At 55.0% G+C, this 13050-nt stretch overlaps 1 protein-coding gene across 1 annotated transcript in view; it reads right to left on the reverse strand.

Annotated features, from left to right (window-relative positions):
* The window catches only part of IGSF21 (immunoglobin superfamily member 21), a 273463-nt gene that overhangs the window by 142913 nt on the left and 117500 nt on the right, over positions 1 to 13050 (reverse strand). Inside the window, exon 2 of the mRNA XM_069575137.1 lies at positions 5634 to 5746. Within this exon, the coding sequence (XP_069431238.1) occupies positions 5634 to 5746 (113 nt within the window). The remainder of the gene's footprint in view (positions 1 to 5633; positions 5747 to 13050) is intronic.

The following is a 13050-nucleotide window of genomic DNA, read 5'->3' on the forward strand; positions in this document are numbered from 1 at the left end:
ATGGGATTCTCCAGGCCAGAATACTGGAGTGGGTAGCCTTCCCCTTCTCCAGGGGATCTTCCCCACCCAGGGATCAAACCCAGGTCTCCCGCATTGTGGGCAGATTATTTACAGCTGACCCACAAGGGGAGCCCAGGACTGCTAGAGTGGGGAGCCCATCCCTTCTCCAGGGGGTCTCCTGCACTGCAGGCAGATTCTTTACCAGCTGAGCCACCAGGGACGCGCTGTGTTCTAGAACCAAAGCGAAAGTGGAGGTTAAGCCGCTCAGTCGTGTTCGACGCTTTGTGACCCTGTGGACTGTAGCCCACCAGGCTTCTCCATCCATGGGGTTCTCCAGGCAAGAATACTGTAGTGGGTTGCCATTTCCTCCTCCAGGGGATCTTCCCGACCCAGGGATTGAACCCAGGTCTCCCACATTGCAGGCAGACGCTTTAACCTCTGAGTCAGGGGTTAACAGGGTAGCCCTGTTCTAGAACCAGGTCCCATCTTAATGCTAAAATCGGTTGCTTGTAAGGTGACAGCCTCTCATTGGCCAAGGGTGGCATTGCACCCTTACCCTATTCAGTTCAGTTCAGTCGCTCAGTCGTGTCCGACTCTTTGCGACCCCATGAATCGCAGCACGCCAGGCCTCCCTGTCCATCACCAACTCCCGGAGTTCACTCAGACTCACATCCATCGAGTCGGTGATGCCATCCAGCCATCTCATCCTCTGTTGTCCCCTTCTATTCCTGCCCCCAATCCCTCCCAGCATCAGAGTCTTTTCCAATGAGTCAACTCTTCGCATGAGGTGGCCAAAGGACTGGAGTTTCAGCTTTAGCATCATTCCTTCCAAAGAAATCCCAGGGCTGATCTCCTTCAGAATGGACTGGTTGGATCTCCTTGCAGTCCAAGGGACTCTCAAGAGTCTTCTCCAACACCACAGTTCAAAAGCATCAATTCTTCGGCGCTCAGCTTTTTTCACAGTCCAGCTCTCACATCCATACATGACCACTGGAAAAGCCATAGCCTTGACTAGACGGACCCTTGTTGGCAAAGTAATGTCTCTGCTTTTGAATATGCTATCTAGGTTGGTCATAACTTTCCTTCAAAGGAGTAAGTGTCTTTTAATTTCATGGCTGCAGTCACCATCTGCAGTGATTTTTGGAGTCCCCCAAAATAAAGTCTGACACTGTTTCCACTGTTTCTCCATCTATTTCCCATGAAGTGATGGGACCAGATGCCATGACCTTAGTTTTCTGAATGTTGAGCTTTAAGCCAACTTTTTCACTCTCCTCTTTCACTTTCATCAAGAGGCTCTTTAGTTCCTCTTCACTTTCTGCCATAAGGGTGGTGTCATCTGCATATCTGAGGTTATTGATATTTCTCCTGGCAATCTAGATTCCAGCTTGTGCTTCTTCCAGCCCAGTGTTTCTCATGATGTACTCTGCATAGAAGTTGAATAAGCAGGGTGACATATACAGCCTTACCCTATTAGCCACTGTGTATTTTGCAGGTAAAAGTAAAGCTATGTGCCCAAACTCTGGAGAAGACTGAGAAGCTCAAATCTGGGAGGGAGACCCACACAACAGTGGAGAAAATGTGGGGAGATGACCATGATACCCGCTCCTCAGGGGCCTGAAAATGTCCCTGATGTCCTCTCTGTTTTCAAAGATGTCTTTTGAGGATGATAATCTTAACTCTGTCCCCTTGTCCCCTGCAGTCCAGTGATGGTAAGGTACACAACAAATACAATTCGCTGTTTTTGAAATTCGCTGTTTTTGAAATTCACTGCAGGGTGAGTTTGCCTAGAGAGCTGGCTCAAAGAGCAGCCCCTTTCCCTCTTATCAGGAAAGTATAGGATATTCCAAGGAGGCGCCATGACATTTTCCTCAATCATCTACAGCAGGCTGTCCGACAGAACTGTACCTGGTGACGGAAATGTTCTGCACCTGGCCCGCCCAGTGCGGCGGCCACTGATCACGTGTGGCAGGTCTGACTGAGGAAATGAGCTTCCAATTTAACCTGGTTTAGTTGGACTTAAATGTGAATAGCGACATATGAGAAGTGGCTGCCACAGTGGACAGCACAGACCCAGGGGCTCTGATTATGTGCACTTTCTTGAGTCTCTCCTAGAGTTTCACCATCTTTGTCTATAATTTGGCTCGACCTTGGGGCAAAGTGTCCAAGGTGCAGGCCCTCACCACCTCCTCCTATATCCCTGCTCACCTACTCCAGCCCTAAGGGTTCCATAAGCCAAGACTTTCCCCAAATGCTGAGCCAGAGGTCTTGTTGAGCCTGAGGGAAGGATCCCTTTTGCTTCACACCACTCCATCAGCTCCCCAAATTTACCCAAGTAATCCAATGCATTCGCTGCACTTCTGAAAGCGTAGGATGACCCCATTGCTAAGCTCATGCCTTTAGGACCAGAGGGGAGGCTGCTGGACGGGACACACGTTTTGGGTCATTTTGCGCCCACTGGGCCAAGCGTGCAGAGGCAGCCTCATCACAATGACCTGCTTTTCCTGGCTAAAGGGCTTGGAGACACAGCGCTGGCTGGGCCTGTGTAATCTATTCATCTCCTCCCAAGGCGGGCTCTGTGAGCTCATTCATGGAGGATGGGCAGAGGAAGCTGGGGAGGGAAGCAAACACACGTACAGAAAGCAAACAAAACAAGCTGGGCAGCCCCCTGTTTCGGGGTGGGAGCAGGGGCGGGGGGAATGAAGCTCTGGGGCTTGCCTGGGGGGATCCGGCCCAGGAAGGAGACCGGCGCTTCCACTGAGGCTTCTCCCAGTCCCTCCCGCAGCCCCGCCTGGGTCTCGGCTCCCAGAGCCCCCAGCGGGGTCAGCTCTGGCCATTCGGCCGGCTCCTTGGGAAAGGAGGTGGCCGGTGAGGGGAGGCCAGAGCGGCAGCAGGAAGGAGAGGACTGGCCGCCTGGAGCTGCTCCCGCAGTCTGCTCCTGTCCTGCGCTAGCCCCAACCCCACCGCCACAGACAGGCGTGCAGGGCTCCCCGGGTCCCCGGGACGGTACCCCATCGGCGGCGCCTGCTTCCGCACTCCAGCCACAGAATCGGATGGGCCCGGGCACTTGGCTTCAGTGCGCGATTTGCATGTGATTTGCATACATCTGCAACCACCCCACCCCCACCCCACCCCGATTCGAGACGCTTTCAGGTCAAAGAATGTGAAACGAAATAAAATAAATTAATCAGGGCAGACTCCCGTAGCCTGATAGGCAGGGCCCGACACCCATAAGAGACATAACTGATTTTTAAAGCAGTCGATGGGATCACAAGCCGAGATGGAGGTGGGGTGCGTGCGGTGAACCGAGTTGGGGGTGCTCAGCACTGGAGTAGAGAGGGGGAAGGGGGAAGGGGGTGTCTCCATCTGCACTGGAACCTGGGCATCCCCGGTTTTCAGAGCGCGCACAGGTGAGCCACGTGGGAGAGCGCGCACAGGTGAGCCACGTGGGAGGCTGCTCGTGGTTCCCCACACCTGGGCCTGGCACTGCCGTTGGCCGCACCCTGGCAGCCACCTCTGCAGGGAGACTTTCACCACTGATGCAGGAACATTCGATTTCAAACCAGAGCGAAGATAGCTGCTCCAAGGGATGGGGGAGCAATGAGATGCATACTGGTATTTTCCTGTTTCCAAGACGCCTCCCGTCTTCACCCCTATTTTTCCCATTGGGTCTCTGCGTTTCTCTCTGCCAGCCGGGCAGGCCTCTCGCTACCCTTCACTCCACGGAAGGTCGGGGCAGAGACGCAGTGCCATCGTCGGCAGCGAGCAGAGTTAATTTATCTCAGCCCTCTGCCAGGTGCTAATGAGACGCTCACAGCGTGTGTCAGCCAAGCGGTTCCGTATCATGTAAATACGCCTCTTAGTGATGCGGTTCGCGGCACTATTTAACATTTATGCCTTGACTTTCTCTAGGCCCCAGCGATGTCTCCAGGAAGGGAACCTCACCTGAAGCTGGGGCCCTCAGGGGAATCAAATGTCAGATTCACACCTGTGGGTTCCGGGAGGCTGTGAGCTTGGGTGGAGGGTCCTCGGAGTGATTCTAAATGGGAGAGGGCTACAAGGCTAAGATGGAGAACAATGATGTTGCTTAAAAGAAACCCAGGTCACAGCGCCCAGCGTAACCACAGCGATCGGAAAAGAATGACTCAAAGGCAGACAGCGCAAGAAGGCACAGTAAGGAGAGGATGGTTCAGAGCAAGGCGGACCGACAGCAAGGAGGCTAGGCGCCCAGTTCTGAGTGATGGCTCGGATGGAGAGGCCTCCCCAGCAGGATCCTCTGACGCTGGGTTTCCTTGCACTGTGCACCGCGGGGGTGGCAGTAGCTTGAAGGAGCTCAGGAACCGTTTCCAGATGCCTGATCACCAAGCAGTGCCCGCCCAGCCCCCACCTCCCACCCCCTCTTCACGCCATACCCCCTACCTCCAGAGCAATTCCCCTTGATTGTATCACCCATTGGTTTCACTTTGAAGAAAGGGCAACACAACTCAGCAGAGGTTGGAGAAGGTCGGGTTTTGATCAGCGGCTGGCAAGCTGTGGCCGGTGGACCAACGCAGCCTACAGCCTGTTTTTGTGTGACCCATGAGCCCAGAGTGGTGTTTTACCTTTTTCAATGGTTGAAAAAATAAAAAAGAAGGAGACTGTGCGACACGTGAAAATCACACGAAAATCAAGTGTCTGCAAGTAACATTTCACGGGAACACTGCCATGCCGTTCCATCGACATGCTCTCTGCGGCTGCTTCTGCACTGGAGCAAGAACTGGGTGGTTGCAACAGAAACCATGCGGCCCCAGAGAGGAAAATGTTTACTATCTGGGCTTCACCAGAGGGTTTGCCAACCCCTGTTGTAGCTCACAGAAGGGGAGCTCTCCACCCAAGATGGCGGCACCCTGTTCTATGTACAGCTGGGCGCCACATGGCAAGAAAGTCAACGCCAACTCGAGCTTCTCCAGAGCCCAGACAGCCTCGACTTCCTCGTGGCAAAGCGAGACCAGGCCGGGATGCCCGGTCCACGCACACAAATATGTGTCTCAGTGGTTACAAAGGCCAACACTTGCTCCCAAGACCCCAAGCTGGTTCTCCAGTTGCCAACACCAGGCCCTGGGCAGATGGGCATCTGCTCATCTTTATCAACATCCCTTCTCAGATCTCCTTAGACCTTGGTGCCAGACACCAGTCCTATGTGTAATCAGATTAGAAGGCAGACTACATCAGTAATTTGATTTTTAAGAAGGCAGGAAGCTGTCCTGTTCTCTCTCCTCTGCCAAAAGCATTACCCAAATCCTCATGCCCCAAATTTCACCCTTCAGCGTTCTTTAATTATACTGCAGTCAGTGCATTGGGTGTTAGTAACTAGCACTCAGGTCGCAGAGGGTTTCCTGAGCATAAGGGCGTGTTAGGACATCAAAGATGCCAGGACAAGATGGACTCTGAGGTCAGAAGGGAAGACTGGGCAGAGGGATCTTTACGGAGGGATTCAGCAAAGGAGGGTCAGGCAGAGGGCACAGGACAGCTCAGGGCTGGTGAGGGCTGAGGGCATCGCCGATCCCACGGGGGTCTCCAGAGAGGCTCCGGGGACTCCACCCCCATCCTGGTGAGAGGCACGGGGCGGGAAGGGGCGGACCGCGGAGGGGACTTACCCGGTACCACACGATCTCACGCATGCGGCCATCGGTCTTGAAGTTACACTTCAAGGTCACGGCATCACCAGCCACCACGGGCGGGAGAGGCTCAATGTTGACAGTCAAGTAGCCTGTGGAGGAAAGGGGAGAGGATGGTGAGGGTGAGGGCTGACCCGGAGGGCTGGCGCCCTGGTGGGGTGAGGGGGCCTCCCCGGCTGCAGGTGGCGCTGTCTGCACTGGAGTCCACGTGAGAGGGGATGTGAGTGGCGCTCGCCCACCTCACTTCCTCCTCACTGGTGCCTCCCTTTCTGAGAACCTCCCTGGCCCTCAGGGATCCCATCAACCCTGCAGACGCTCGTTGGGATGAACTGTCCCGTGAAAGCAGGGCCTGCTGACTCCTGGAGGAAACGCTTCAGTGTATTTCTGTCAGATGTCCCAGACCTTCCATCCAACACTACTCCTCCCCACTTCTTTTGGAAAGCTGTGACACGCGTCAGCTCTGTAGGAAATGAACAGGCTGAGATACATTTCCCAGGGCTTCCATGAGGCTCCAATGGTAAAGAATCTGCCTGCAATGCAGGAGACCCAGGTTCGACTTCCGGGTTGAGAAGATGCCCTGGAGAAGGGAATGGCTACCCACTCCAATATTCTTGCCTGGAGAATCCCATGGACACAGGAGCCTCGCCGGCTACAGTACATGGGGTCGCAATGGGTCAGACAGGCGGCTAACACTAGTGTTTCCAAACCTATTTGAATAGAGGTCCCTTAGCCAACCCTTAAACCCCATCAGCATCCCATGCACCCAGACCCTGGAATGCCGATTTGGTGTTCTAGGTACTTCTGCATTTCCAGCCTCAGAAAATTTCTCCTGGTGAGAGAGGAACAGAGACCTGGGAAGCTGCTGCTTTGCTTCCTGAACCCCCAACCCCCATCACACACACCTTGCAACCCTGGGCCACGGTGGGGGGGGGGGTGGTGGGAGTGTGATGGGCTGATGGCCTGGGAGGGAGTCTCGATTGTCCAAAAGCACAGATGGTGTTTCTCACACACCAGCTGTCCCCAGAATCCCTGCCCAGCTCCCAGGAGCAGGGGCTTTTCTCCTGATAGACACAGCCGGGCAACACTGATGCCTCCTCACCAAAGTCCAGCCTGCTGAGTCCTCTGACCCACCCGTCTGCCTCCCAGAGCCCCATCGTGAGGGCAAGGAACCCACTCCAGCTTGCCGGGCGATCTCATTCTTGGGCTGATCATCCAGGCTCATGGGATTGGCTTCCTGCCGGTTGATATCCAACCATTGATCTAATGGATCAATCCAGTCCGATTGTCTTAATGAGGAAACGAGCCAGAATGGGCTCAGGGATTTCAGTTGTGCAGGCGACCTGAGCAGATGGGGCCCAGGGGTCTGACCCCTGCCTGGAAGTTAATGGTTACAACATTCTGCAGGAAAAAAAAAAAGAATCGACCTCGAGGGGATCAATTTGGAAGCTGGAGGCAGACTCGACTGGTGTGGTCCAAAGCTTCAGTTCCCAATGCCCAGGGCAAGGGAGTGAAGTTGGGGCCCACCTCAGGTGGCCTCTAACTTAGACCAAAGGTCAGACTCACAGGGAGCACCAGAGAACACATGACCCGCGAGAGCAGTGACCGAGCTAACTGGAAGGAGGGCCCGTCTTCTGCCCCCTTCTCTCCTCGTTTATTCTGCCCCAGACTGTGTTCCCACCTGCTCTGAGCAGGCCCTGGGCCGTATCCAGGAAGCAGAGTGGCTTGAGCATTGCCTTGCTCTCTGGGAATGGACAGTGGTGGGGCAGATTCACAACACGACCCCACTGGACCAGGGGGATGACAGGTAACCGTGAGGGGCTAGGGGAGGGGAGAGGGGAAACCTGACCCAGCCTGGGTGCTCAGCGACGCCCCCAAGCCCCTCGGGTGCCAAACTGTGACAAACAAAGAGGCCACCTGCCGGAGGATGAACCCCAAGGGGAGGGAGGACCCTGGCGCAAGCCAAGTGTGATACAGGAATAGTGGTTCCCATTTCCATGGCACCCGTTCTGTGCCAGCCACTGGACTCTGCACTTAATACACACTCACTCACCTAATTGTCATGACAATCCTAAGAGAGAGGACCTAGGATTAGTCCGACTTCCCACACGGAAATAGAGAGGCTAAGTAACCTGCCGAGATCACGTAGCTATAAGTGGCAGCGCTGGGATTCAGATCCAGACCTTCCGATTCTATTATGACTGCCATTCTGCCATGCTACACACAGCTACTGATGGACGCAGTGAGGGCGGGCCGGCAAACACTTCCCATCCAATACAACAACAAGGGTGTGTTGCTGGGGGGAGGGCGTGCAACAGGAGACGAGGACCTGACCCCCTTCTGTATCCAGTAGGGCTGCCTTAACCCTGGGTGGGGGGCATGTCTCACTTTTGGAACTACAACTGAGATGAGCATCATTTGTCCAGATGGCTGAGGAGCTCAAGACAAGAGAGTGGTCCTTCCCACTGGAAGGAGACAGAAAGGACAGATTCTCAGATGCATAAACCTTCCAGCCAGCCCAAGGTGGGCACAGATGGTGTGTGCGTGTGAGGCCGGTGGGGGGTGCCAACTTGCAGGGTCACTGTTTCCTGGCGAGCCCTGAGGGAATCACAGGCGTGAGTCCAGTGGGCACTGGAGGAAATGGTGGAAGCGCTGGTTTTTATTGAGAATCTATTCACTTCCAGTCCATACTAAAGGAGATCAACCTTGAGTATTCATGGGAAGGACTGACGCTGAAGCTGAAGCTCCAATACTTTGGCCACCTGATGCGGAGAGCCAGCTCATCAGGAAAAGACCCTGATGCTGGGAAAGATCGAAGGCGGGAGAAGGAAGCGACTCATTCCCCTCATTTTTGCTGTACAGCAAAGTGACTCAGACACACACACACGCGCACACACACACGCACACACACACACACACTCTCCCCCGTGTTCTTTTCCATTCTGGTCCGTCACAGGGTGTTGAATGTAGTTCCCTGGGCTGCACCGTAGGGCCTTCTTGCTTATCCATCCCGTCTGCAGTAGCTCGCCTCTGCTAATCCCAACTTCCCTCCCCTCCCCGCCCCCGCCCCCCAGCAGCCACAAGTCTGTTCTCTGCACAGAGCGGGGCTCTTGCGGGGCCTCTCTTCAGCCTGTCCTCAGCTTCGTGGAGAGGACTCCTCGTGGGTCTCCTGGCTCTGATCCCAGGAGAGGATGAGATGAGATGGGGATGAGCATCACTGACTCAAGGGACGTTAGAGCAAACTCTGGGAAAAAGTGAAGGACAGGGAAGCCTGGAGGGCTGCAGTCCATGGGGCTGCCAAGAGTCGGACACGACTCAGCAACTGAACAATGTTCACTGCCTGGTGCTATGCCAGACACTAGGGATACAATCATGAGAATAGGCACATCCTGCTGACGTTCCAGCAGAAGATACAATAGCCAAAGGACCAAATGATGGGAAGTGTGCCCAGCGTAATGAAGAAAAGAGAGTCAGCGTAAAGCAAAAGAGAGTAACGGGAGAAGGGTCGATGTGGACAGGGTGCAACCCAGGAGGCCTTTTTGAAAGGGCCAGAGTAAAGCAAAGTGTGAGCCGTGTGTGATTCTAGGGAGCGAACACTGCAGACAGAAGCCGTCACACGTGCAAAGGCCCTGAGGTTGGAGTGTGCTTTTGATTTGCCAAACAGGCAGTGGTGGGAACCTTTTTGTACCATTGTGTCCTCTGAAGACCATCCGTGACTGAGCATCTCACAGGACCAGGATGAGGGTGGGGCAAGTGAGGTGCCTAGGGTGCTGGATTTAAGGAGGCATTTACTCCCCCTGCCCTGCCAGAGTCCTCTGGAGCAAACACTAGCAAACGCTGCCCTCAGGAAGTGACTGTGGCTCCCACTCCTGAAGTTTCCTTCCTTGAAGTCACAGAGGGTGGGGGATGGGGGTGAATTGCCCCCAGCTGAGGACCCTCCTCTTCTTGGACCCCCTGGGAGCGGCTGGGGCAGAGGAGGGGTAGGGCTAGGCCACAGAAGAGGCAGGAGGTCTCAGTTCTAAGGATAAAAACCTCCTTCCCTGGGCACATGGCACTTTCTGGATTTCCCAGAAATGTCCCTCCCACTTTGCCGCCGGCTCCTGCGGCAGCCTGCCTGTGCCTTCCTTGTAAGATGCGGCGGTTCCCACGTGGGTCACACGGGAGGGGGACTGTCTGTTTGCACATCTGCCTCTCCTTCTGGAAAGTGAGTTTCATTAATATCAGTGGAGTACTGAAATAAGCATATGAGCGCTGCTTTTTGAGCGTCCTTCTGGGCAGGCAATCTTGGTCCTCACACCACCCGGTGAATACGACTTCTCTGCCTCAAAGGAAGAATGGCAGGTCAGAGGGATGCAGGGCCCGGCTCAGTACTGCTGCCAGGTAATCAGCAAAGCTGGGGTTTGGACCCAGATCTGTCCGACTCTGAGGCCAGTCTTTCCTTTGCTACCGCCCAGAGCAGTCATGAGACTCGCAGGTCTCGTGAAGATGCTGGGGCTCGCCTGTGATTGACCGTTGTGTCGACTGCATCTTCAGCAGAAGCCTGGCCCTCAGGGTGGGGAAGGTGACAGGGAGAGATGGAGACTGCAGACACAGTGGTCTGGGGTGGGGGCAGGCCCCAGCGACGGATGGGGGGCCCCGTTCCCTCCAGGCTTGAGAGCCTTACCACGAAGTTGGGCTCTCTGGAGCTTTCCTAGCCAAGGCCAGGACAAGCCTCAGGCAACGCGTGGGCTCTGACTGTTGGGTCTGGAGGCAGGACCAGGGCTGGGAAGGGAGGGGAGAGCAGGTGGCAGGGTGCCTTTCTGACCTATGTACCAGGCAAGGATTGCGTTACCCGTCAACGCCTGGGTCACAGGTGAGAATCATCTTCCCAAACAGACACACGCTGGAGAGGGAAGAGCGACGGTTCATGGCCAAGGAGTTTCTTGCAAGAGAAAACCACAGCGAAAGTTCTCTAGGTCCAGCAAACCTTCCTTCAGCTCCTATTTCACAGGTTTTCATCACCTTCTGAAGACCCCGCTTTGGTTCTTTTTCTGAAAATACCCTCCCCACTTCCTTTGCTTCTCCTACCCACAGACGTTCAGCAAGTTTGAAGTCAGTTATCCGGTTCAAGTTACCCCACGACTCAGTCATCACCAGGCAGGTTATGTGGCTGCTAAGGACTCAGTTTCCCCATGAGTAATGTTGATGTCCCACATGGTGAAGCATGTTTTAGGAGTTTGCTCATCATGACCCCTGCCCACAGCAGGGCACCCCCGAGCCTCCGCCAGATCCCTGTTCCCTCCCGGTCCCCACTGTCCAGGAAGGGCGGTCCCTAGATGGAAGTGGGAAGAGTGGGATCTGACATGTGGAAGCTAGTCAGAGAGTGGGAGCAGGTTCAGGGCTGACCCTTTCACCCAGGTGTCCCATCCGGGCTGCGGTCAGAGCCAGGAGACCCACGAGGAGTCCTCCCCATGAAGTGGAAGACAGGCTGAGGAGAGGAGCCCCCGGGAGCCCCGCTCTGTGCAGAGAACAGACTTGTGGCTGTGGGGTGTGAGGGCGGGGAGGGGAGGGGAGGGAATTTGGGATTAGCAGAGGCAAGCTACTGCAGACTGCAGACGGGATGGGTAAGCAAGAAGGCCCTACTATGCAGCCCAGGAAACTGCATTCAACACCCTGTGACGGACCAGAATGGAAACGGACATGGAGGAGAGAGAGAGTGTGTGTGTGTGTGTGTGCGCGCGTGTGTCGCTGAGTCACTTTGCTGTACAGCAGAAAATAAACACAACGTCGTAAGTCAACTATACTTCAAAATTTTTTAAAACTAAAAAATAAATAAAATCATGCATAGGCGAAAAAAGAGCCCCCTTCTGCCAGGATTGCTGAATCAAGCTCCCGGACGGGTGGGAAGGGCAGGGATGGGTCCACGCAGCCGCCAGGAGGCAGCGGATCCGGTGGAACAAGCATGAGAGATGAATTGTGGGCTCCGCTGTGGGGCCCGCCGGCTCTGGGACCTCAGGTGAGCCGCCCCTCTCTCTGGGCCTGTTTTTTCTCATCTGCAAAATGAGGGGTGAAGTGTATTTTCTGGGTCTTCCAGCTCTGATCAGTCCCACGTCAGATGTTCACTGAGCTCAAATCCTGACAGCATCATTGCATATACGACGCATCTCCATTTCTCTGAGACGTGAACTTGTCCATGAAGCAGCTAAAGACGGAGCTCTGTCTTTCTCGGCATTAAACTTGCCACCAATCAGCCTTGATGCATGAGCCTCCACACCCCACCCCCCGCCCCCACCAAGCACGGTATCGAGAAGCAAGATCAGAAGTGGAAACGGATTCATCTTAACTAAGCAGTTCATTATCCTGAACGGGACCATCACTCTCGCCCTCTATCTCTGACAGCATTTATGCCGCTCCCGTTAAGACACATTTAGCAAAATCGCAGGCGATATTTAGGAATCAGGCACCCTTCCAATGGGGTGGTGACAAACGGCTCCTCTATCCGGAAACCCCCCTCGAGGCATCCCAGCATTGCGCCCCTACCTTTTCCCAACTCGGGGTGGGGGATATATCCAGAGGGCTGGCTTATGTCTGGCCTCAAGGGTAGAGGGCAGTCAGGGAGGGCTTCCGTGGGAGGGGCACAGGCCTGCTGTGATTTAGTGAAAAGAGGCATGAATTATATCAGGTGATTATATTAGTCTGCCCAGGACTGAGGGGTTTCCTGGGACAAGTGTTTTCAATGCTAAAACTAAGTGTTTGCTAGATGTGGGCGCCACTTAAGACATAGCTTGTGAGATAGGGTTTGTCTTGGGCTTCCTGCCTCCACGGATGCCCTTCAATCCTCCTCCTCAGCAGCAGCCAGTGTGCGTGCTTTAAAATGCGCTCCCTGGCCTCGGAAAGGGCCTCCAGAGCTTCCCGCCGCTCCACAGAAAGGGAGGCCGGCCATGGAGAGTGAGGTGAGCTGGCCCAGGCCTGGGTCTCGCGGCCCAGCCAGGCCCGACTGTGTCTGTTCTCCGTCACGTGTGGACTCTGACTCCTCTCCAGGCCCAGCACAGGCCTCACTCTTGCTCACCCTTCAAGGAGTCGCAGGTCTCATTTCCACAAGAAAGCTCTCCCTGACTCCCCAGGCCATCGCAGTCTACCCGATCACCCCTCCCTTCCGACCTCTTAGGACACCTGAAGTTCCTGCGATGACGTGTTCATTGTATGTCTCCGTGCGCAGGGCCAGCTGTCTCTATCTGTGACACCTGTGTGGCTAGAGCAGTGCCCAGACCTGCGCAGGTGCTGAAAGAAGAAACGAATTAATTCTGCCCATCCTCTAGACTGTTCCATAATGAGAGCAGGTGCTGTCCCCAGGAGGCCCTTCTCAGAAGCGCCTCATCCCTGTGGTCCGAGGCAGCCTCAGCCGAAGGGGCTGTGACCC

The sequence above is a fragment of the Ovis canadensis genome, chromosome 2 (assembly GCF_042477335.2).
Source record: "Ovis canadensis isolate MfBH-ARS-UI-01 breed Bighorn chromosome 2, ARS-UI_OviCan_v2, whole genome shotgun sequence".
Taxonomy (NCBI): domain Eukaryota; kingdom Metazoa; phylum Chordata; class Mammalia; order Artiodactyla; family Bovidae; genus Ovis; species Ovis canadensis.